At 41.0% G+C, this 24,983-nt stretch overlaps 2 protein-coding genes and 1 pseudogene across 3 annotated transcripts; all 3 read right to left on the reverse strand.

The window, feature by feature from the left end:
• Positions 1-1,475: 1,475 nt before the first annotated feature.
• LOC120111733 (GDSL esterase/lipase At5g45910-like) lies at positions 1,476-15,395 on the reverse strand. The gene is made up of 7 exons (XM_089923564.1): positions 14,916-15,395; positions 14,591-14,806; positions 14,349-14,497; positions 13,892-14,168; positions 12,912-13,117; positions 3,007-3,298; positions 1,476-1,846 (listed from the first exon to the last, which is right to left on the reverse strand). The coding sequence occupies exons 1-7, from the start codon at positions 15,148-15,150 to the stop codon at positions 1,638-1,640; spliced, it is 1,584 nt and encodes a 527-aa protein (XP_089779690.1). The 5' UTR covers positions 15,151-15,395; the 3' UTR covers positions 1,476-1,637.
• On the reverse strand, positions 4,975-10,545 carry LOC149753552 (GDSL esterase/lipase At5g45910-like; annotated as a pseudogene). Its single transcript, XR_016413334.1, has 4 exons — positions 10,240-10,545; positions 9,915-10,130; positions 9,673-9,821; positions 4,975-7,543 (listed from the first exon to the last, which is right to left on the reverse strand). The product of XR_016413334.1 is annotated as a GDSL esterase/lipase At5g45910-like (transcript).
• Positions 15,396-20,987: 5,592 nt separating the features above from the next.
• On the reverse strand, positions 20,988-24,378 carry LOC103703055 (GDSL esterase/lipase At5g45910-like). The gene is made up of 5 exons (XM_008785753.6): positions 24,056-24,378; positions 23,738-23,953; positions 23,496-23,644; positions 23,115-23,391; positions 20,988-21,451 (listed from the first exon to the last, which is right to left on the reverse strand). The coding sequence occupies exons 1-5, from the start codon at positions 24,288-24,290 to the stop codon at positions 21,195-21,197; spliced, it is 1,134 nt and encodes a 377-aa protein (XP_008783975.4). The 5' UTR covers positions 24,291-24,378; the 3' UTR covers positions 20,988-21,194.
• Positions 24,379-24,983: the final 605 nt, after the last annotated feature.

The following is a 24,983-nucleotide window of genomic DNA, read 5'->3' on the forward strand; positions in this document are numbered from 1 at the left end:
TGAGCAGCTGGTGAAGGATAGGCGCCGGATCCAAAAAAAAACTATACAGCATTTGGTGCAAAGGCCTAAAGCCCATATCACACGGAAGGGCTAGCAGCCTCATTGGCATAAAAGGCTTCTCAACACGGATGGATCCTGGATCAAGTTCGTCAATCTTGGAAGTCTCTTTTTATCATCCGGCCTCCAGCTATGGCCCTTAAGTCATACTTCCATATTTAGAAGCCACCGCATGCACAATTTTTTCTTTTCTTATACAACCATACAGGTCTTGATTTTAGGAGCACATGTTTCATTTGTTTCCTATTGTAACTATATATGTACACCCTATGCGCCTAGTATCAAATAGAGCAATTTTCTCTCCATTCAAACGTGTGGTTTCCATTTCTTATCATGTCCATTTCTTATCATGGTATCAGAGCAGTCTTCTTTCATCTGTAGCTAGCATTTCACGGCTTGGACTCCACCATGGCTGACGTTCCTCCTTCAAAATCGAAAACTCCAAATTCGACTAATATGTCGCAATCTATTAGCGACGTTGCTTCTCCTTACTTTATTCATTCAACAATTCATCCAGGTGCAACCTTTGTTTCCTCCTTGTTGACTGGCGACTACTATTTGACATGGTGGCAAGCCATGAAAATGGCACTCAATGCCACAAACAAGTTCAGATTTGTAGATGGCACTCAATGCCAGGGGATATATCGAGAAAAACCAAGGGTGGCAGAAATTGATGCTTTGCTTTTAATCTAGGCAATCTCAGCAAACAAGCCCCGGCCACAAAAAGTTGGTGCAACTCAGGAATTTGTTGCTAGACATAGCAGGTTAGTTAACCATACAACTATCAAATCTATGATTGTAGACTCAATTTACCCGTAAAAAAGGGATTATGGGCCTGACAATTTTTCGTTTGCATCTAACGGATGCCTCAAAGCATTTTCCATACATAAAGCTGTTTTCTAGAATAGACAATAAGATAGAACCAAATTTAACCCACTACGTATACAGTGCTAGAGATGGAAAAGCATAGAGATTTCAGTAAGCAAGAAAGATCGGTGGTCTCTAATATCCTATTAAGATCCTATCTAAAAATCCAAGAGTTTAGATGGATGGGCCTAAGAGTATGTGAGAACCATAGAAATTCTTGATCGATCCAAGACTATTATTCCTCAACAGCAGCTAGAAGATGTTATGTGATTGTTCCAAGATGTCTTGGAATGTATTTACGTATACAAGCCAAGACTATGCAAAATTGTGAATTTGTGAACATGGACTATTATATAGCAGAAGGAGATAAATTTTTCAAAACTTTTTATTTGTTATTACATAGACTATCGTAATCACCAATTTGTGGAGAAGATGCAATGATATTGCATAGAAAGAGCATCAGAAAGAAACAGGAAGCAGCAAACATGCCAAACATCAAATGATCAAACAACATCAATATGTCATAATATCACTAGCAGATGACAGAAGAAAAATACATAAGCAGTCCACAAATTCCACAATACAACCATTAGAGCCCACAATGTTCTTCATGAACAGCAAGTAGATAGACCCTAATGATTTTATTTTTCGATGCATCACAATTCTCAAACTAAGCCAATGTGGGTGATAATGGGTGGGTTGGCGTTGGGCTCTTAATCGACCTTGGCATGGGACCATGCAGAGAGCCAACCCTTGGCGATGTAGCGATAAGCAGCTTCGGTTAGGTGGATGCCGTCCCAAAATATGGACTTGGATGGGTCCTCACATACGGTCGCACCCGGCTCGGCACACCAGGCTTGTGGGTTGAAGTTGTAGGGACCTCCACCCCCGCAGCAAGAAATTAGAGCCCCATTGCTAAATCCTGCAGGAACTGAATGCCTAAGAAAGGAGGGTATCTTCGCTCCATGTTAACGTTTAGAAGCATGCGTGAGTGAAACATTGGAAGTTTATACTGAATCCATTGACTGTTTACATGACAATTTAATGCGTAGACACTTGCCTACGTGCAAAAAGCAAGAATATTTATATATAAATTAGGATTTTTTGCATTAATATCCTCTTAAATATCGAATTTTGCATGAATACCCTTCCAAAAGTAATATTTGCATGTATACCCTTGTAAAACACTTGTTTTGCTATTTTGTCCTTTTTTATTCTAATTTTTACATATGTACCCACACTATCAAACACCGTTAAGAAATTCACAGTTTCAAATTAAAATAACTAAAATATTCTTAATGGATAGACGTGCAAAAAAAAATATTTATAAGGCGATCACGATGGAAGACAAAAAAGTAATTTCAAAATATTATTTTATTTTTAATTAAAATAAATATGGTTTTTATTAACGGTGTTAGAAAAATCATTATATTAAGGGCATTTGTACGAAAATAGCGTTTTATGAGAGTACAGAAGTAAATATAAATTTTAAGAGAGTATTCATGCAAATTTAAATTTTTAGAAGGATATTCATGCAAAAAACTCTATAAATTATAATGTTATGGAAAATGAATATGAAATATTTTCAAGATAAAATAAAAATGTGCACGAGATTGAATCAGGGACTTAGACAAAAAAAAAAAAGAAAAGAGAACCGGTCCTAATGGTTAAATGTCAGTTAGACGAGGGAGGAGGAATTAGTTTCCTCTATGCACATATAATTGATATTTTTTTTGGACTTCTTAGTCCTGTATAAGTACTCAAGATCTCTTTAACGAATAACCGGCAAAGAGTTCAAATCTATTCAAATCTAATCACAAACACCACGATTGGCTCATGGCCAACCTCCATAAACCCGTGCTGCAGTGTTCCCTATTTCACGTAGGTTATGAGTCGAGTTCACTTTAATACCATTTGTAACAATTTAAGATCTCACTCAAAATGGTTAGTTGGAAGATATTTTTTGGATTCCTTAGTTCTGTATAAATATCCAAAATCTTCTCGACGAATAATTGATATAAAACTATATACATGCCTGCACATATCCCCAAAAAAATATTCTAGATATGGAAAGGGGCTTACCAAAGCGTTCGGGTGTCTGTACAAATTGAATGACTGGTCCATAGAAGTCGGCATAGATTATCCTAACCCCTGGGTACTTGCTCTGGAGTTTTCTTGTTGCCTGACGAAGTAATTTGTTGTGATATCTTGCTAATTCATTTGGTTTCTTGAGGCATCCAGTCTGCGGTTCGTAGTCTTCTTTGTTAGTGTCACGCCCCGAACCCGGGGGCCCGCGGCGCGAGCAGACGCCGCGCACCTGCAGGGCGGACCCCGCAGGCACGCAAGGCAGATTGATCAGATTCCACATCAATAGCTAAACAAAGATAAATTCCAACTTTCAATTCAAATGTCCATGTATACATAAGTCAAAAGAGAAAGTCTATATCCACTAGCTAACTACATCATGATCACTCCGTCCCGTAATCCCCATAATCATATATCATCACCTGCAAAAATGTAAATAGTAGGAGTGAGCTAACAGCTCAGTAGGCGACATCATGCAATAAAGTCATCATATAACATGTCATAATGCATATAAAAGCAGCTAAACACATAAATCCAAAAATCCACACAAAAATCTGTAAACCCAATCCGAGACTCAAAATAACTCAACCGCATGACTACGGCCACATCACCCAGTGGCATGGTTACACCGAAGTGCCAATACAACTCTCCGAAGAGCCGCTCCACTGAGCCAACGCACCACTGTGCCGCACCCCCTGGTGCTAAACTCACGCTCCACCGAGCCGCTCTGAAGAGCAAAACGCACCTCTGTGCCGCCACTATTCTATCACCGGTGGTCGCGGTGTCGGAACTAGTTCCTCAGTACAAGTCGACAGAGCCAACGTATCATCCCATTGGCGGGGTCTAGACTATAGTCACGCGGATTTTGAAAATCAATAAATCAACTTTCTATATCAAAATCATAATCATACTCCCCACAGTAAAGCGCATAATAATTTATGAAATTAAATATTTAATAATAATTCTAACACATATTACCAATAATAAATCAATAAATCAACATATGCAAGATACATGTTAAAATTCTACTTTAAAGCAACGGTCACCTACCTGGGCTCGCTTAAAAATCCCTGTCACAGATATCACGAACCCCTGATTAAACATAAATATTAATTATTTAATTAATTAAGAAACATAATTTAAACTAATTCCAACCCCTTAAACTCCTAAGTCCATAGATCCAAGAATGGGCCCCTAAGATCCAACATAGACCCTAAAATCAGAACCCTTTAAACCCAAGTCAATTGTGGCCCAACACAGATTAGGCCCAACTGAACCAAACCAGATTACAGGTCCAGATCAGATCTCGGGCCCAAACCAAACCAGCCCACAGATCCAATTAGGTTCAACTCAGCCCAACACAGATTCTCCAACCCAAATTCTTGACTCAGATTCAGACCCTAATCAGAACCCATTTACTCCAACTCGGATCAAACCCTATTCACAGCATAGGTGAAACCGGTTCATAGTTTGAACCCGGTCCAAGATCTGGTTCACAAATCAGGCACGGAAATCGATGCAAGGAAAAACACCCAGCCGGAAGAAGAAGAAGAAGAAGAAGAAGAAAAAGAAGGAGAAGAGGAAGAAGAAGAAAGGAAAAGGAAGAAGGGGGGGTGGCTAGTGGCTCCGGTCGGCCCTCGGCGGCCGACCGTGGCCCTCGGCGGCGGCACTCGGCCAGCCGCCGTCGGTCACGCCACTGTCACCAGCGGCGCCGGACGAGAAGGAGAGAAGAAGGAGAGGGAGAAAGGAAGGAAAGAGAGGGACCGGGGCTGGGAAGCCCGGCCCCCTATTCGCCCACCTCCGGCCGAACCCGTTTCGGCCGGATTGACCCCGGCCGGCCACCGTCGGCCGGCTGCATCTCACAAATCTTCCCCGAAACAGGGGAAGTGCAACCGGTAACATCACTCAATCCTCCCCCCCTTAAATCCAAAAAAAAAGAAACAAATAGATGGTTGTCTTCCTCACCTCCGGTCGTCGACGATGAACCCCGGCGGCGTTGGCGGCTCCGGCGACGACTACGGCTCCGGTGATAGTCTCAAGAAGAGGGAAAAAATGAAGGGAAAGCTTCAAAATTTCAGAGGAATGGGGGAGGGATCGGGCTGCTCTGAGGGTTTCCTAACCCTCTTCACGAAGAGAGAGAGGGGAAGAGAGGGGGCTTGCGGGGGATTCGCTGGCCGTTCGGCTGGCGTGGTCATCGTGGGGAGACCACGATGACCCAACTGAAGTCGGCACTCCTTGCCGACTTCAGTTCGTTGGGCCCAATTCGGGTCTTCACACTCTAACCAACTAAAAAGAAATTTCGTCCTCGAAATTAAAACATACCTCAATCCGAGAACAAGGCAGGAAACTTCTCTCTCATCTCCTCCTCCAGCTCCCAAGTAACTTCTCTCTTACTGTGATTGCTCCACTGCACCTTTACATAAGGAATCGTGCGCCTCCTCAAAACTTGGTCCTTCCTATTTACCACACGTAGTAAGTTCTTTTGATCTCCTTCAAAAGAATTCCAAACTCCCAACCTTGGATTAAAATGCCATAATTATATCCCAAAGAAATTAATTTCTCTTGATTCTACATAGAGATCATAATTGGCTTAATAGAAATAGGAGAAATCTTTAGTATCAAATCCTCTTAATATTCTATAATCATTTTTTTTTTCTTTCTCCCACATCATTCCGACAAATAAGAGATCCATGTTAAAACATTCCAAGTCTAAGACCAACCAAGGAATCATCAATCGTAAATGCTAAATTTAACATGCCCAAGATTCTCCCAAAAGTTGTCAACAATAGAAGATCCACTGGTGAAAATTACATAGCTACCTTTAGATCATCCATAGAATCAACAACATTCTCCTGAAACTAACTCAAGTATTTCATCATAATGCCTTTTAGATCAAATATTAATGTTCTTAACCAGTTTCAAAATAAGTCAAACCACCAGACTTCCGCTGCACACTCTGATTTAATTCATTTAATTCTCTAAAGTCACAAATGATTTCTGACTAAAGTATCACTTTGCATTGAGACTAAGAAACTCCAAATTTCAAATTTCCAAGTAGAACTAGAGCAAAACCTCTAGATCTTTTTATCCTCAATTTATATAGAGTATAGTTATCATAACTAACCCCCAATCCTTTAGTCAAGTTTAAGGTCACTACGTGATCTCCACAACCTTCTTAGAATCCAAAAATATCTAGGTTTAATTTAAAGGGGTAATTCTTGTATTCCTTTAGCAATTTAATCAGAAAATCTACATTGATTTTCCTTCCAACAGAATTTACTTCAAATTCAATGGGTTAGAACTGTTGAGCCAATATCACTATGAGTAGGAATTAACCCTATCAACCTCCAAATTCTTTTTCACCAAAATTCTTAATGTCTATGATCAATGCTACACATAATAACTCACATAAGCATCTCAAAATCGAAATTTCTACTAAATTTTGTATTTTACAATGACAAAAATTTCTAGTTAGATCATAAACCGAGACTTGAGTTCAAATTAACACATCCAATAGTCTCCAACAATTATAAGAAAATTCAGGAGCCCAATCCAAACATGCGAATTCAAATAATTAGAATTCTCCTATCAATATGCATACTCTATGGCCTCAAAATAATCAAATACATCCATAGGAAATAGACCTATTTGCAATATCCAACATGCCAACACCAGATATAATCCACATACATTTTCAACTTCGAAGAACGTTCCTTTCAATATTATGAAATCTCCTTAGCTTACTCCAATACTAAATCAACGTACAAATCCCACTCTAATAATTAGCAGCAAAACCAAAAGTATGATCACATTAAAACCCCCATCAAATTTGAACTTTCAAATCATTTAAATAATATCTAAACATGGTATACTCGATATGCCATTGTTGACCTATACTTATCTTAGGTCAAACCTCTCTTATCATGATCAAAGACAATTTATACTTTCCTTCCACACTCATCGAAAACCAAACCCGATGCATACATTTTATTACAATGCCCGGTGATCTTACACCTTAAGCACCAAATATAATTGTCATGTCCCAATTGATCATAACCTTAAGCTATGATATATTTATGTCAAAATCCCTAATGATCTTAAACGTCAAACTCTAATACCATTAAGCCTACAGTCCCTAGTGGTCTTAAGCCGTAGGTTATAATATCATTCATGTTACAATCTCAAGTGACTATAAACCAAGGCTTTGATAGTTTTTCTATCATAATTCCCCACTCACACTTACCTGAACCTAAACCCTAGGATACCTTAACCTTAAGCTCTGATACCAATAAATCTGTCACGCCCCGAACCCGGGGGCCCGGGGCGCGAGCAGACGCCGCGCACCTGCAGGGCGGACCCCGCAGGCACGCAAGGCAGATTGATCAGATTCCACATCAATAGCTAAACAAAGATAAATTCCAACTTTCAATTCAAATGTCCATGTATACATAAGTCAAAAGAGAAAGTCTATATCCACTAGCTAACTACATCATGATCACTCCGTCCCGTAATCCCCATAATCATATATCATCACCTGCAAAAATGTAAATAGTAGGAGTGAGCTAACAGCTCAGTAGGCGACATCATGCAATAAAGTCATCATATAACATGTCATAATGCATATAAAAGCAGCTAAACACATAAATCCAAAAATCCACACAAAAATCTGTAAACCCAATCCGAGACTCAAAATAACTCAACCGCATGACTACGGCCACATCACCCAGTGGCATGGTTACACCGAAGTGCCAATACAACTCTCCGAAGAGCCGCTCCACTGAGCCAACGCACCACTGTGCCGCACCCCCTGGTGCTAAACTCACGCTCCACCGAGCCGCTCCGAATAGCAAAACGCACCTCTGTGCCGCCACTATTCTATCACCGGTGGTCGCGGTGTCGGAACTAGTTCCTCAGTACAAGTCGACAGGGCCAACGTATCATCCCATTGGCGGGGTCTAGACTATAGTCACGCGGATTTTGAAAATCAATAAATCAACTTTCTATATCAAAATCATAATCATACTCCCCACAGTAAAGCGCATAATAATTTATGAAATTAAATATTTAATAATAATTCTAACACATATTACCAATAATAAATCAATAAATCAACATATGCAAGATACATGTTAAAATTCTACTTTAAAGCAACGGTCACCTACCTGGGCTCGCTTAAGAATCCCTGTCACAGATATCACGAACCCCTGATTAAACATAAATATTAATTATTTAATTAATTAAGAAACATAATTTAAACTAATTCCAACCCCTTAAACTCCTAAGTCCATAGATCCAAGAATGGGCCCCTAAGATCCAACATAGACCCTAAAATCAGAACCCTTTAAACCCAAGTCAATTGTGGCCCAACACAGATTAGGCCCAACTGAACCAAACCAGATTACAGGTCCAGATCAGATCTCGGGCCCAAACCAAACCAGCCCACAGATCCAATTAGGTTCAACTCAGCCCAACACAGATTCTCCAACCCAAATTCTTGACTCAGATTCAGACCCTAATCAGAACCCATTTACTCCAACTCGGATCAAACCCTATTCACAGCATAGGTGAAACCGGTTCATAGTTTGAACCCGGTCCAAGATCTGGTTCACAAATCAGGCACGGAAATCGATGCAAGGAAAAACACCCAGCCGGAAGAAGAAGAAGAAGAAGAAGAAGAAAAAGAAGGAGAAGAGGAAGAAGAAGAAAGGAAAAGGAAGAAGGGGGGGTGGCTAGTGGCTCCGGTCGGCCCTCGGCGGCCGACCGTGGCCCTCGGCGGCGGCACTCGGCCAGCCGCCGTCGGTCACGCCACTGTCACCAGCGGCGCCGGACGAGAAGGAGAGAAGAAGGAGAGGGAGAAAGGAAGGAAAGAGAGGGACCGGGGCTGGGAAGCCCGGCCCCCTATTCGCCCACCTCCGGCCGAACCCGTTTCGGCCGGATTGACCCCGGCCGGCCACCGTCGGCCGGCTGCATCTCACAAATCTTCCCCGAAACAGGGGAAGTGCAACCGGTAACATCACTCAATCCTCCCCCCCTTAAATCCAAAAAAAAAGAAACAAATAGATGGTTGTCTTCCTCACCTCCGGTCGTCGACGATGAACCCCGGCGGCGTTGGCGGCTCCGGCGACGACTACGGCTCCGGCGATAGTCTCAAGAAGAGGGAAAAAATGAAGGGAAAGCTTCAAAATTTCAGAGGAATGGGGGAGGGATCGGGCTGCTCTGAGGGTTTCCTAACCCTCTTCACGAAGAGAGAGAGGGGAAGAGAGGGGGCTTGCGGGGGATTCGCTGGCCGTTCGGCCGGCGTGGTCATCGTGGGGAGACCACGATGACCCAACTGAAGTCGGCACTCCTTGCCGACTTCAGTTCGTTGGGCCCAATTCGGGTCTTCACAGTTAGGACTAGGGAGCAACGTCAGTAGCAACCCAAAGCAGCCTGATGGCGGCGCCCCAGCAAAACTAGGTCAACCGCTCCCTCGTTGATTAAAATCTGCACAAAATTTTGCCGCATGCAATAGCCACTCAGTGGATCAAGTACTGCAAAATTGAGAAACCTCCTTTCTCTCCTAAAATTAAAGGTTGATGTTGTCTCATGAAGTAACACCACCAACGTTCAACCTAGAAAATTATAGACCAGCTGTTTAAGAAACATAATTTGTTGGGCACGTACCTCAGCAGTATTCGAAATGGTTTCGATGACATGAGGCACATACGTCCTTACTTCCTCCAAGGTCCTATAGGCGAGAAGGGCATAGTGGTAATCGTTCCCTCCGATCTCTCCGAGTACAAAGAGGGATTTGCCGAAGTAGTCCTTGCACTCTGCAACGCATTTCGTTTAGCTCCTTCAAGAGTGCCGAGTATGAGATAAAATAGCATTAGGAGCAAAACGTCCATCAATTACGCGAGTATAACCTCTGACTGTGCTGCAAAGGGAAGGCTTCAGCTGCTCGAACCATTGAAGCTGGACGCCCAAGGAATCGTTGGTCCAAAAGATACCGGCAAGCCCTCTCTGTTCCCAGAAGGCTAAGTCAAGTGCCGTGCAAGCTGTGACGGCGAAGTTGGCTCCCTGTCGGAAGTCTTGGCCGCTCGCCAAAGATGGCGGCAGCAACGGGAGCCCAACCGCCTCAGCTACAATGGAACAAAGACTCAAATATTAATTATGGACAAATGGGTATGGTTTGGGGACATGGTGGCTAGTTATCAAGCTATGACGGAGGGAAATGAAGGAAACGGATACCGACGAAGTCGATAACCAAGCGTCCATCGGAACAGCGGCCCGTGGGGCGGCCAAAGAAGGTCATGCCGTAAGGGAGCTGCCAATGCCGGGGAACTGCTGGGCACCGGTGATAAGAAAATTACCGGTGTCGGCGAGGGAGTTTCCGAAACTGAATATTGAATTGTAGCGTGGAGTAAGGAGTAGGAAAAATGGAAAAATGAGAGAAAGAGTAAAGTGAGGACCAAGATCTTCATGATTAGGGGAGAAAAGCAATAGGAAGTGATGGGGATAGAAGATTAACAGGTAACCCATTTGCTCTTATACCCGCATCTCGTACGTTTTTTTTTTCCGTCACGTTCGATTGCAACAGTTGAGTATAGTAGTGCTTTGCTCGTGGCCATTTAATATAAGTCTCTAAGTTGGTTGGAGGTCAACTTTATATTTTAGATCTCCAAGTCGGTTGGGCGTCAACGTCATATTTTGAATATATTTAACATGGAGTCGCCGAAAATTCTGAACTAGTTGCAGTTTTTTTTTTTTTTTTGTACAATTAGTTGCAGTTTTTCACCCGACGTTTTATATATATTTGAAATGGCACACCGGCCACTAGAACTTCCGTAATGTCACGGCCCAGTGACTGAGCAGCTGGTGAAGGATAGGCGACGGATCCAAAATTACAAGCCCAAAAAATTATACAGCATTTGGTGCAAAGGCCTAAAGCCCATATCACACGGAAGGACTAGCAGCATCATTGGCTTAAAAGGCTTCTCAACACGGAAGGATCCTTTTGGATCAAGTTCGACAATCTTTGATGTTTCGTTTTTCTCTCTGTACGTCGGATTCTTCACTCTGAGCTGATATATCAATGTGGGCAGATTAGAAGTGGACCGACCGTTGTTCATCATTTCAACCAATCCATCTATTTTCGTTTAGTTGGATTTTGGCACCAGCCCGAGTTGGCGCCATATTAAATCGCAGCGGATCAAGTCTTGAACAACGAGACTCCAGATTAAGTCAAGTCTTTTGGCTGTGATTGACACGTCCCATCTACAAGACCTAAAAAATAAAAATGGTAATACTAACTATTTGCATATCCATCACATTTCAGGCTTATTAACAGAGACCCAAGCAGAAAACAAATCTTTTTCTTCTTTTTTTTAAACATCACTTGCTTGCTGAATCTCTTCTTTTTTTTTAAAACATCACTTGCTTGCTGATCTCGTGGTTCCATCAGTTTCTTCTCACGTTGTCAGCTACATAAACTCATCTTCATATCATTTTTGACTTTCCAAGCCCTTATGTAGATGAGCCAATGGTGATTCTCGAATGGATGATTGGAGCTTGGAAATTAAGTTATCAAGTCGCAGTTCTGACCATTGATTTAATTTAATCTAGTGGCATTCACTTTCTTTTTATTTTTTTTCAAAAAAGACAGCCACGACCACATGCCATAGACATCGACGATTAAGGACGAGCAACTCTTGCAAAGACTTTGTTCCTAACGCGTTTTTCGTTAAGCATTACCCTTGCTTGACCATTCCTTCTTTTTATTATTTGATAAATAAAATATCAATTTGATCATTACATATGCTTGGTATACATGCTAGGTACCTGACCACGAGGACTCAGATACAAAGTAAATAGAAACAAGACCATGAGGTAAGCAATGTACCGAACTTACAAATTTATTAATATGTGCCACTTCGCCATGGCTAAAAGAAAGTGAAGTTCATCAAGCCTCTGCATGAACTAATGTGAAATAGATCCACAGCAATTAACTTTGTGATAATGCCACTTCACAATGGAGAAATAAGAGTATAGTGGATTCCTAATGGAATAAAGTTTTCTTCTTTTTTTTTTTCAATTGCCAAATGTTTAAGTATTCCACATTCTAGAATGCCCAGAGGATATAGCTACAAAAACCAAGGGTGGCAGAACTTGATGCTTTGCTTTTAATCTAGGCAACCGCAGCAAACAAGCCCCGGCCACAAAAAGTTGGTGCAACTCAGGAATTTGTTGCTAAACATAGCAGGTTAGTTAACCATACAACTATCAAATCAAAGATTGTAGACTCAATTTACGCCCAAAAAAAGGATTGTGGACCTGGTAATTTTTTTGATGCCGCAAAGCATTTTCCATACGCACAAATCCTATCCAACAATCCGAGAGTTAAGATGAATGAGCCCAAGAGTATATGAGAACCACAAGAATCCTTGACCCGATATGAGACTATTATTCCTCAACAACAGCTAGAAGATGTTATGTTATTGTTCCAAGATGCCTTGGAATGCGTTTTTGTATGTAAACCAGGACTATGCAAAATCATGGATTTGTGAACAGGTACTATTATGTAGCAGAAGGAGATAAATTTTTCAAAACTTGTTTTTTTGTTATTACATAGACTATCATAATCACCAATTTGTGGAGAAGATGCAATGATATTGTATAGAAAGAGCATCAGAAAGAAACAAGAAGCAGCAAACCTGCCCAACATCAAATGATTAAACAACATCAATTTGAGAGAAGAAAAATACATAAGCAGTCCACAAATTCCACAATACAACCATTAGTGCCCACAATGTTCTTCATGAACAGCAAGCAAATAGACCCTAATGATTTTGTTTTTCGATGCATTAAAATTCTCAAACTAAGCCAACGCGGGTTATAATGGGTGGGTTGGTGTTGGGCTCTTAATGGACCTTGGCATGGGACCATGTAGAGAGCCAACCCGTGGTGATGTAGCGATAAGCAGCTTCGGTTAGGTGGATGCCATCCCAATATATGGACTTGGATGGGTTCTCACATACGGTCGCACCCGGCTCGGCACACCTGGCTTGTGGGTTGAAGTTGTAGGGACCTCCTCCCCCGCAGCAAGCAATTAGAGCCCCATTGCTAAACCCTGCATCAACCGAATGCGTGAGTGAAAAATCGGAAGTTTATACTAAATCTATTGATTGTTTGCATGACAATTTAATGCGTAGCTACTTGGCTACGTGCGAAAAGCAAGAATATCTGTACATAAATTATAATGTTATGGGAAATGAATATGAAATATTGGTAAGATAAAATAGAAATGTGCATAAGATTGGGTTAAAGTTGCAGGGTCCTCACATACTCCCCTCTCTCAAGCCCTGACGTCCACGATTGGCTTGTGGTCAGCCTCTATAAACCCATGCTACAGTGTTTCCTAGTCCCATGGGCTATGGCCCGAATTCGCTCTGATACCATTTGTAACAACTTGCAACCTCACCCAAAATGATTAGCCGAAAGATTTTTTTTTGAATTTTTAGTTCTCATAATATTCTCAGCAAATAACCAATGTGGAACTAAACACATGCCTGCACGAATCATCACATACTCTCCTCGTTCAAGTCCTGACGTCCTCATCAGTTTAAGAATTCAAATCCATTCAAATCTAACTACAAGCACCACAATCGGCTCGTGATCAGCCTTCATGAATCTGTGCTGCATTGTTCTCTAGTCCATGTAGGCTATGAGACGAATTCGCTCTGATATTATTTGTAACAATCCGGAATCTCACTCAAAATGACTAGCCAAAAAATATATTTTTTTGCCTCCATAGTGATTGTATAAGCACCTAAAATTTCGGCGAATATCAATATGAAACTAAACACACATCGGCACGGATCTTCAAGAAGGGAGAGGGGCTTACCAAAGCGTTCGGGTGTCCGTACAAATTGAATGACTGGTCCATAGTAGTCGGCGTAGATTATCCTAACCCCTGGATACTTGCTCCGGAGTTTTCCTACTGCCCGACGAAGCAATTTGTTGTGATATCTTGATAATTCATTCAGCTTCTTGAGGCATCCAGTCTGCGGTTCATAGTCTTCTTTGTTAGGACTAGGGAGCAACGTCAGGAGCAACCCAAAGCAGCCTGATGGTGGCGACCCAGGCAAAACTAGGTCAACAGCTCCCTGGTTGATTAAAATCTGCAAAAAAATTTGCCGCATGCAATAGCGACTCAGTGAATCAAGTACTGCAAAATTGAGAAACCTCCTTTTTCTCCTAAAAATAAAGGTTGATGATGTCTCATGAAGTAACGGCCCCAACGTTCAACCTAGAAAATTATAGACCAGTTGTTTAAGAAACATAATTTGTTAGGCACGTACCTCAGCAGTATTCGAAATGGTTTTGATGACATGAGGCACATACGTCCTTACTTCCTCCAAGGTCCTATTGGCGAGAAGGGGAAAGTGGTAATCGTTCCCTCCGATCTCTCCGAGTACAAAGAGGGATTTGCCGAAGTAGTCCTTGCACTCTGCAATGCATTTCGTTTAGCTCCATCAAGAGCGCCGAGTATGAGATAAAATAGCATTAGTAACAAAACGTCCATCAATTACGCGAGTACAACCTCTGACTGTGCTGCAAAGGGAAGGCTTCAGCTGCTCGAACCATTGAAGCTGGACGCCCAAGGAATCGTTGGTCCAAAAGATACCGGCAAGCCCTCTCTGTTCCCAGAAGGCTAAGTCAAGTGCCGTGCAAGCTGTGACGGCGAAGTTGGCTCCCTGTCGGAAGTCTTGGCCGCTCGCCAAAGATGGCGGCAGCAACGGGAGCCCAACCGCCTCAGCTACAATGGAACAAAGACTCAAATATTAATTATGAACAAATGGGGATGGTTTGGGGACATGGTGGCTAGTTATCACGCTATGACGGAGGGAAATGAAGGCAACGGATACCGATGAAGTCGATAACCAAGCGTCCATCGGAACAGCGGCCCGTCGGGCGGCCAAAGAAGGTCATGCCGTAAGGGAGCCTGCCGATGCCAGGGAACTGCTGGGCACCGGTGATAAGAAAATTACCGGTGTCGGCGAGGGAGTTGCCGAAACTGAATATTGAATTGTAGCGTGGAGTAAAGGAGTAGGAGAAACGGAAACATGAGAGGAGGAGTAAAGTGAGGACCGAGAGCTTCATGATTAGGGGAGAAAAGCAAAAGGAAGTGATGGGGATAGAAGATTAACAGCTAACACAGTTGCTCTTATACCCGCATCTCGTACGTTTTTTTTTTTCCGTCTCGTTCTACTCCAGCACTTGAGTATAGTAGTGCTTTGCTCGTGACTATTTAATATAAGTCTCCAAGTCGGTTGGGGGTCAGCTTTGTATTTTAGAATATACTTAACATGGAATTGCTGAAAATTCTGAACTAGTTGCAGTTTTTTTTTTGGTACAATTAGTGGCAGTCTTTAATGGCACAGCAGCCACAAGAACTTCCGTAATGTCACGGCCCAGTGACTGAGGAGCTCGTAGAGAATAGGCGACGGATCCAAAATCAGAGCCCAAAAATTTATACAGCATTTGGTGCAAAGGCCTAAAGTTCCACAATTTTCGACATTTCTTTTTTTCCATCCGTATGTCGGATTCTTCCCTCTGAGCTGATCTAACAATGTGCGTAGATTAGAAGACCCACCGTTGTTCATCATTTCAACCAATCCATCTATTTTCGTTAAGTCGGATTTTGGCGCCAGCCCAAGTTGGGTTTTGGCGGCCGCGGCGGATCAAGCCTTGAACAACGACGTGCAATCCAGATTAAGTCGAATCTTTTGGTTGTGGTTGACACGTCCCATCTACAAGATCTTAACAAGATCTAATAAATAAACTGGTGGATCACGCCTCCCGATTCAATAAGAAAAAAAGAGGTTGCGTGAGGCCACATTTGTGGTGACCATTCATTGAGTCCGCAGCGAGTACGGCTTAGATAGTGACTGTTCATTGCAGCGTAGGCAGTGAACAGACAAATGGATTTTGGAAAAAAAGAAGTTTTCGAACGCTACTTATTTATTCATAATTCAGTGGCTTTGGACCTCCACGTGGTGTTGAGAGGTTGTGTTAGATTAGCAAGATAGGCGGAAAAAGAAGCGCGCTGTTATCCCCCAAGCTGGCCAATTTAGCCTTTCTACAAGAGGTCTGGTAGAGGATTTATACATACATACATACATATATTATACAAACAGGGCGTACGCCAAAGTTGAAAGAGTAACAAATATATTATATGTACATATCTTTCCACAAAGTTATTGAAGATCCAGAGGAGCCAATGAGACCGCTGCGTAATGCAAAAGCATTTTCAAGCACTGCCCATGAGCTACCGAGTTGCCTACCCTTCTTATATAAATAGATCTAAGCGAAAGTTGAATGAGTAACAAACATATTATATGTACATATATTTTCCACAAAAGTTATTGAAGATCCAGAGGAGCCAATGAGACCGCTGCGTAATGCAAAAGCATTTTTGAGTCAAACACTGCCCTGCGAAGTTACCTACCCTTCTTATATATGTGGATCTAGGCGAAAGTTGAAAGAGTAACAAATATATTATATGTACATATTTTTTCACAAAAGTTATTGAAGATCCAGAGGAGTAAATGAGACCGCTGCGTAATGCAAAAGCATCCTTGAGTCAAACACCGCCCATGCGCTACTGAGTTACCTACCCTTATATGTATATGTAGATGTAAAAGCGAATAAGGTATACCTCCAAGCAAAAGTATCCTGTAATAGTGGACTATGCTTGTATGGTGAGTCCAATGGTGAGATGATAATAGCAGAATCTTGTTGGACGGTATGCTATGCAGAGTAGATTGACCGTGCCGACCTAAAATCTAAAACAAACACCAAACCAAAAAAATAGAAAAGAGATGCCAGAAGAAAACTAATTTGGAGAGAGAAAATACAGTCACACAAAAAAAAGGCTCTTAATAGAGCATTAATGGACTAATTGGTGAGATGTTGAATTTTTACTCAAATTTATAAACCAACATCCACTAAAAGATAAGACTTGATCAAGATTAAGGATAACTATCACAAAAGAAAGAACTAAATACAATAACACTAGGAATAGAATTTTAAAGTCCTTAAACTTATTGACCAACCAAATAGGTATATATTAGAACTTGGCAATGAATCTCAACAAAATCTCCTTCAACCCATAATTATGAGACATACATTACAGATCTTCTGAGATCTGTAATGGCTCTACCAGCATATTATAGATCTCAGCAAGAGATGCATTAGTTAGTTTATTCATTCTCCAAACCAGCTGATCAGTCCACGAACCAACTGATAATGAGATCATAGCAATATGAGACATCATATCAGCAGGGAAAATAGCAGCCAGCTTGGCCATATCCCCAGACCTGTCTTGGGTGATGAAATCACTTACCCATGCATCAGCAAGTTCCACCTCCATATTTAAAAGAATGTTTGAGCACCAGAAACCATAAGCCATGTAAACTGAAATTGAATGGGATTAGCAGCGGTCACTACATTCCTCCAATTAGATGATGCGTGATGTTGGAGTTTGTAATTGAACCATTGGCCCATAAAATGATATTTTTCTGGTACAACTGACGCCCATAGAGACTCTGAATGGACGGTCAGCTGATTGGCCAACTTGCACATTAATGCTCGTCGGCGAACGCACACAAATTTTAGACCAAGCCCACATTGCACTTTAGGACTTAGGAGTGACAACAGCCACCCATGCGATGGGATGAGATGCAGCCGCCTATGGGAAACATCATGCCCCCACAAAAAAGCTCAGAAATCCTTCTCCAATTGTTTTAAAATGGTAACGGGCACTAATGTGAGCAGCAATGATGATAGAACGTATGGTTAGCAAGGTTGCTCTTCCTGCAAAGGAAAGAGCCTTCCGTTGTCATCCTTCAATTCTAATAGCTACCTTGTCTATAAGAGTAGAGTAATCAGCAAATGAGAAACTGGTTCCCGATATAGGAATGCCCAGATACTACCCCACCCTTAACTTAATGGGCAAGTACCCAAAAAAAAAAGATTTTGCGGAATTTGTCTTCAGCGGGCCGATGTGCTGAATTTGATATTAGATTTCTAAAAATTCACTAGTGGGCCTGGTACATTGCAAAACAGGTCCAATGTAGTCATCCGCAATTAGGAGATGAGAAATGAGAAGACCGGGCCTGCTAAAATTAAGTAGTAGAGGAGCTTTGAACTGGATAGCTAACCATAGGAGTCTAGGTAAGATCCCAGTGCACATAATAAATAAAAAAGGTGATCTGGGTAGAGTTAGACCAAGGCTCTCGTGACATGTTATAAAATTGCTCCCAAAATACTTCCCATGAGTCTAGTTGGGGCCCAATTTGTACATAAAATGTTCAAATTGGTTTGCACTTTATTTTACTTTCATGTCCCTTTCCTACCAAAGTCGCACGCACGGAGCACCCACCCATTCTGGATAAAACTATATTCTTTCCCACATGGCTGGCTAAAAGTAAAAGAACATCCCCAGAAATACCTTTGACCTGTTTTAAGTGTGTATTCGTTATCGACCTGCATGTATGTTTCTTTTTTTTAAAGAAAAAAAACGTGTTCATGTTTCAATTACCATAGTGTATGTAAACGTTTGCACTTATTTAACAATATGGGTAATAATGGTTCAATAAATTTTAAATTATTTTTTTTTTGAAAAAAAGAGTTCTGTGTGCAAAAAGCCGCTTTATCACATTAAAAAGTTGCATTGCTGGAAAAAATCCTGTGCTGAGCTTAAAACAAAAAAAAGTGAAAGGAAGTTGTGGGAGTGAAAAGCACTCCGAATCGCTTTTTTTTTTTGGTTAAGCGAGAAAAAACATGGCTGAAAAAAACTGGGGTTAAAGATGGCACGATTCCAACTTTCCCAGTTTGATCAGGGGCAGCCTGTTCTTATTCAACGGGTCAAATATAAAATAGAATTTTCATTTGTGGGTAAAACAGCGAAAAAAACACAGGACATTTCCATTGATGAATGAAATAAGGGATAAGGCCTAACCCAGAAAAAAGAAGGATGGAAGCCTGAGATGGAATGCCTCAGATCTAAATAGTCTGATGATCATATTAATTTCTGGAAGCAACCACATGCATTCAAACAAACAAATCTAATAAAATCAAGAGTTTGTGCATCTTTTAACCTTTTAGCTCCTAGACTAATCTAAAACCACAACTTGCATTTTAAGTCTAAACATATCCTGGAATGTGAACATGCCGTCAGATCTACTCTAATCCGCAAGACCCCATCTATATATATTAAACGAAAATGCCAAAATGCGACGTCGTGTCGAGAGCTCCAATCCATCGATTGGACGCTGGCAAGTCAAGGAAATCAATACACTTTTGTATAGGATGCTGCTAGTAATTGGTGCAAGCCCAAGTTGGCACAATTCTTCCTCGTGTTATAACATGTTATGGGTTTAAATTCCGCATAGGTTTATATTGCATGGGGACCAAAAAGGAAGATTAGGGTGGCGATATTCATAGTGATTGCCTGTAAGGACTGACATGATAGTTTGGAAAGAAGTTCAATAATCCTCAACGAATTGGATATATATAAGCAGTTTGGAAGGAGCCTCTGAGCTCTGCTTTGCATCTTGTGGCGCCTATTAGTAAATTCCAGATAAAACCTGCAACCTAAACTAGTTTTCACAAAGGACTTTGTTGGGGAAAGAGTTCGTGACATCAAAGCTTTCAAATCTTACATGTTAATAACAAAATGTTAAATTGTAGAGGAGGTTTTTGATAAATAGTGTAATATCAAAATGAATGGAGATGAGGTGGCCTTATAACTTACAATTTTTTCTTAGACATATATGTTTCTATAGAAAAATTGCCCAACATGTCAAGTGACTCAATAATCTCGTTAGATACCATCATCATCTGTCAGCAATAGAATTGTCCCCTTTTATAAAGTCCCATTGGAACGTGCCAAACCACCATGTCCACTAATTGTTTGATGCAGCATAGAGATGCTTCTTCACACGTCACTCAGCATGGTGCACGATCAAAAAAATCATGACGAGTATGACGCAATTGTCTTCCACTTCCATGCCGATATCTCGGACATGTTTGTATGGGGACTGAAGTGCATTCACGGCAAATATTGATCATGATCACCTAGGCTTTCTTGTATTAAATCAAGCTTGATATTGATGACTCCCAGACAACAAGTAATGCAAGAAAATGGTACCTTATACTAGAAGGAAATTATGAATCATCTTATGCATTACATGATCTTTTTTTTTTCTTGTTAGAAATTTTTACAAGGACCAGTGCGGGTGTATGTTTAGTCCCACATCGGTTATTCGCTGGATAGATCTTGGATACTTATACAGAATCAGAAAATTCAAATAATACTTTTCATCTAGCCATTTTAGGTAAGGTCTGAATTGTTACAAATGATATCAGAGTGAACTCGACCCATAACCTATGTAGACTAGGAGACACTACAGCACGGATCTATTGGGGTTGACCACGAGCCGATCGTGGTGTTTGTGATTAGATTTGAATTCGTAGTCTAACGAGGATATCAGGGCTTGAACGAAGAAAATATATGAGGACCATGCGGACGTGTGTTTAGTCATATAACTGTTATTCGCTGGGTAGATCTTGGATATTTATATAGGATCAAGAAACTCAAATAATATTTTTTGACTAGCTATCTTGTGTGAGGTCCTAAGTTATTATAATTTTTGCAATACATGACCTGATTACACACATGATACAAAGTTAGGCGTTGAAGCTGTCTGGTAAGGATAAAACAAACAAATTTAATCGGTTTCCCACCAGGCATGAACAGTGCTTGGTACCCCTTTTATTTATTTATTTTTTTCTGGCTTCGTTTCTTGGAGAGAGAGAGCGGCAGACCCCGGGGAAATGGCCTGATCTACTCCATATATGCTAAAGAGAAAAATATCATACATGGAGTACAACAATATTGGCGACAATAAGAACTACACTGTTAAACAAGTAAATAAATCAACGGCACTTATGCAGTCTTATTATGGCGAATACAATTGTACTTGGTGAAGGAAGGAAAAAAAAAAAATTGAGCCAAGGTGCTTGGCTTCAAAATTTATAAAATAAGTACAAAAAACAAAGAACATCAGATACTCTTTTTCTAGAGGCATTTTTTCAAAAAATATTTTTGCTTCAGCTGATTAATTGATACAGAACATGTTTTATTTTTTTGTTAAGATGCTTGCAGAAGATTTGGGAGAGCGGAGGCTTATAAGCGGTGGGTGAGCATAGGGGCCTTCCAGTAAACCTTTGGCAATGAAACGGTGAGCAGCTTCGGTATAGTGAACTCCATCCCAACTTGCATATGTTTCGGGATCATGGCACACGGTTGCATTCGATGTGCCGCACCTGGCTTCCATATTGACGTTATACTTACTACGATCCCCGCAACAAGCTTTCATAGCCCCGTGGGTAAATCCTGCACGAATCAATAAGTTAGGATAGTCTCTTGCACGCCACAAACAATTTGTTGTTAGACTAAAAGATTAAAAGTGCAAATAAGACTGCATATCAAGAAGATGTCCTTTTTTAGGGTCAAGAGCTTATGGATTTTTCATTTGACAAATTATTTATTTTTTTTAAAAAAGAAAGAAAGGTAGGGGAAAAAAAAGGAGTTACCTTTCCTTAGTTTCCTTCTTTTCTTGTTAAAAATGAGTCATCTAGTTTAATATCTTCTAACCTACTTGCACCATGGAATGCATGAGTTCTTAAAGTTCGCACTTTATCGAACCAAATTAAAAGAATTTCTTGGAAATATGTCCTGCTTGTAAGCTTGCAAGAGATCTTTTCCTATATCTTAGGGTTATAAATAGGATAGGTGGACTTGTGACCTCGCACAACCCTTTTAGGGGTCAATAATTAGACCTGATATAAGAACTGGGTCAATTGATCCAACCCAACCTATCCAAGACCATGTATTATCCAAGTCCAATTTGGGTCAACAAAAATTAGCTCAACTTTTCTAAATCTAGTTTAGCCTGATCCGAAAACCGGAATCATATAAAACCCACATTTTCCTTCATCATAAATATCTTTCCAATTCATTAAACGAACACTTATTTAAACTATTTTCTCTCTATTCATCTCAACAATTCCATCTCCTCTCTCCTACTTTCACTTAATTATACTTAAAAAAATCATTATATATTTTGATGGATTTTCCTATAATGTTCTGGAGTATATCAACATATATTCTAAAAATTGTAGTTTATAAATTTATAGCTAAAGAATGATAAATCTCTTGGATAAAATAAAAAAAAATAAATATTTTTAAAAATTATTTCTAATTATATTTTTTTTAATTTATACTTTAATTATCACTTATCTTATTTTTAGTTATAAAAAAAGCTAAATATTTGATCCAAAAATCCAACCTAACTCGGTAGCAACTCGGATTTAAATATTTCAGATTGGGTCAAGTTCATACTTGACCCTAACTCAACCCAACCCAGTGAGCTGATAGATTAGATTAATTCAAAATCAAGATCTAAACATGAAACCAGATTTTGTTGGGATCAAGCATGTGCCCATCCGACTTGAGCTGCGAGCAACCCCACTTTATTTAGTCTTCATTGATATCCGCTAAACCACTTAAAAAATATTGACATCTATTTCAGAATTCAACAAAATTATTGAAGAAAATGATTGATACCGATCGATCACTTGAAAATAAAAAAATGCGTCACATAGCAAGAAAGTTTTGCAATAATTTATGAGTATTGATGTGATGCATGAGGATGGATGTGATGCATGAGGATGTGGAATGAATTGGTACCATCCACGAGGATGTATTCACAAAAGGACACTTCAATGACACGTCAGAAACAGGGTTTATATCTCATTGTTTGATGACTCGATGCATTTTCCTTATAAAACATGAGTTTCTCCAGTCATCCACCATGTTTTTTATGGTAAGTTAAACGCTCATCTAATTGTTAATGAAATGATAGACAAGTTTTTTTAAAAAATGATAGAAAGATGAACGTTTAACCAGAAAGGTAGTCATCTCCAAATCCCAAGTAACCAGCCAAGCAAAATTACTAGCAAAAATCAAAACAAAAATCCAGACCCCTAAAACTTACCAAAATTTTTAGGAGCGAGATTAAATCGAATTGCAGCGCCATAGTAATCCGCATAGACAATCCTCGTCTGTGGGTAGTTCTTCCGGAGCTTCTCCAATTCCATGATGAGCTTTTCATTATGGTACCATGCCAAACTATTAAATTTCTTGAGGCATCCGCTCCGGTGGCCGAAGTCCTCCTTGTGACCGGTCCCATACAGCTTCAAGTACAACGGGAAGCATCCTATGGGGAAAACCCCCGGCACCACCAGATCCACCGCCCCGTTGTTGATCAACCTCTGCATAGTTTTAAGTTTGATGAACAAAACAACGACCATCAATCCATTGCTAAAAATTACATCTATATGGACTAATTCAGCCATAGTCTACGTTTCACCCTCACCTCGACACCACTCACGATGCCTCCGACGATTATGTGCACATTGGCTCTCACTTCTTCGATGTCCCTGCCGGCGAAGAAGAAGGCGTTGTAATCGTTCCCTCCGAACTCCCCGACGATAAAGAGACATCTGCTGAAGTAGTCCTTGCATTCTGCATCCATTTTAGATGTAATTTTGTCGAATCTAAGGAACGAGAAGAACTCAAAGTCGCAATTGGTAGCAGAGAGGTTTTACGGATGGCAACCTTCCGGTGAGCTGCAGAGAGAAGGCTTCATGTCCTCGAACCAATCGACCTGGTCGCTCAGGGAACCGTTGACCCATACAGTGCTGTCGAGGCCCCTCTCGTGGAAGTAGCCGAAGCTCATGGCCGTGCCTCCGGTGATGGCAAAATTGGCTCCTTGATGGAAGTCGGTGTCGTGAGCTTTAGATGGTGGAAGCAATGGGAGCCCAAAGGCCTCGGCTACATGATTAGAACACAAAACAATTAGCAATTGGGTTCATGGCAACAATTCGAGCTTAAAAGGAATAATACTATGAGGGGGGGTAGAGTGGAAGCATATACTGATGAAGTCTAACACTAGGCGTCCGTCGGAGCAGCGGCCGGTGGGGCGGCGGAAGAAGGTCATGCCATAAGGGGGATGGGTGGTGGAGAGGAGGGGATTGGGCCCGTTGACAAGGTGGTTACCGGTGTCGGCGAGCGAGTCGCCAAAGCTAAAGATAGCGGTGTAAGGGTCGGAGACAGAGAAGGAAAGAAGGAGACAGGAGAAGAGGAGGAAGAGGAGGACTGAGAGCTTCATGGTGAGAGAGGAGGAAAGGCGAGGCAATAGTTGAGAAAGTTGTGCCAGACTGGGGGAATAACTTTATAGTGATCCACTGGTTTTGCTCCATGTGTATTTTTTTAATCCCACTAGCTTTAGTTTGCCTCTTAAGTCTTAATTAATCCCACGTTTCCACCATGCCTTGGTTCAGAAACTCCAGTAGGTGACGACCGAGGACGTCGAGCCGTTGTCTTGGTGAGCCTTGAGCATTACGGCTCTCAGAATCACATGCTCTACAGCTAAACTGGCGGAAGTATTAGACTGGATCCCCGCCAATTATGACTTTTCTTTTATCTATTTTGCGAGAGGAAACGATGGTTGACTGATCAACCTTCAATTTCTTGAAAAATAAAAGACAGTTTAAACTTTAATCATTAGTGTATATGTGATTAACGAATATAAGAGTAAACATATGAGAGGAAGCGGAATAAAAGGAGAGCTGAAGCTCTCTCTCATGGGAAACGTGCTGGTTGGCCATGAACTTTCGTGGGCAAGTTGGCCTTGGATCTGGAAACGAATGGGTCGGTACACTCGCTTGCATGGGCCCGGCATGACGTATCTTTCAAGCATTGGATTGGAAGTCTAAGCCCGAAATAATTAACCAGTCCTGATCTATGCCTGAACCCGAACTCAAACCCGAACCCGAACCCGAACCCGGTCTCAAATCCAAGT

This window comes from Phoenix dactylifera, chromosome 5 (genome assembly GCF_051530095.1).
Source record: "Phoenix dactylifera cultivar Ajwa chromosome 5, Ajwa_hap1_PhDact_Kaust_v1.1, whole genome shotgun sequence".
NCBI classification, from domain to species: domain Eukaryota; kingdom Viridiplantae; phylum Streptophyta; class Magnoliopsida; order Arecales; family Arecaceae; genus Phoenix; species Phoenix dactylifera.

Excerpts from the sequence above, each read along its gene's own strand:
- LOC120111733 (XM_089923564.1), bottom strand. The coding sequence starts at position 15,150 with ATGAAGCTCTCGGTCCTCACTTTACTCCTCCTCTCATGTTTCCGTTTC. Across the intron at positions 14,498-14,590 it reads CCTTTGCAGCACAGTCAGAG|AGTGCAAGGACTACTTCGGC; the intron begins GTTGTACTCGCG and ends AATGCATTGCAG. Across the intron at positions 3,299-12,911 it reads GGTCCCATGCCAAGGTCCAT|CTATTGATGTGGAATCTGAT; the intron begins TAAGAGCCCAAC and ends ATCTTTGTTTAG.
- LOC103703055 (XM_008785753.6), bottom strand. The coding sequence starts at position 24,290 with ATGAAGCTCTCAGTCCTCCTCTTCCTCCTCTTCTCCTGTCTCCTTCTT. Across the intron at positions 23,392-23,495 it reads GCATCGTGAGTGGTGTCGAG|AGGTTGATCAACAACGGGGC; the intron begins GTGAGGGTGAAA and ends AAAACTATGCAG. Across the intron at positions 21,452-23,114 it reads TCTCGCTCCTAAAAATTTTG|GATTTACCCACGGGGCTATG; the intron begins GTAAGTTTTAGG and ends TGATTCGTGCAG.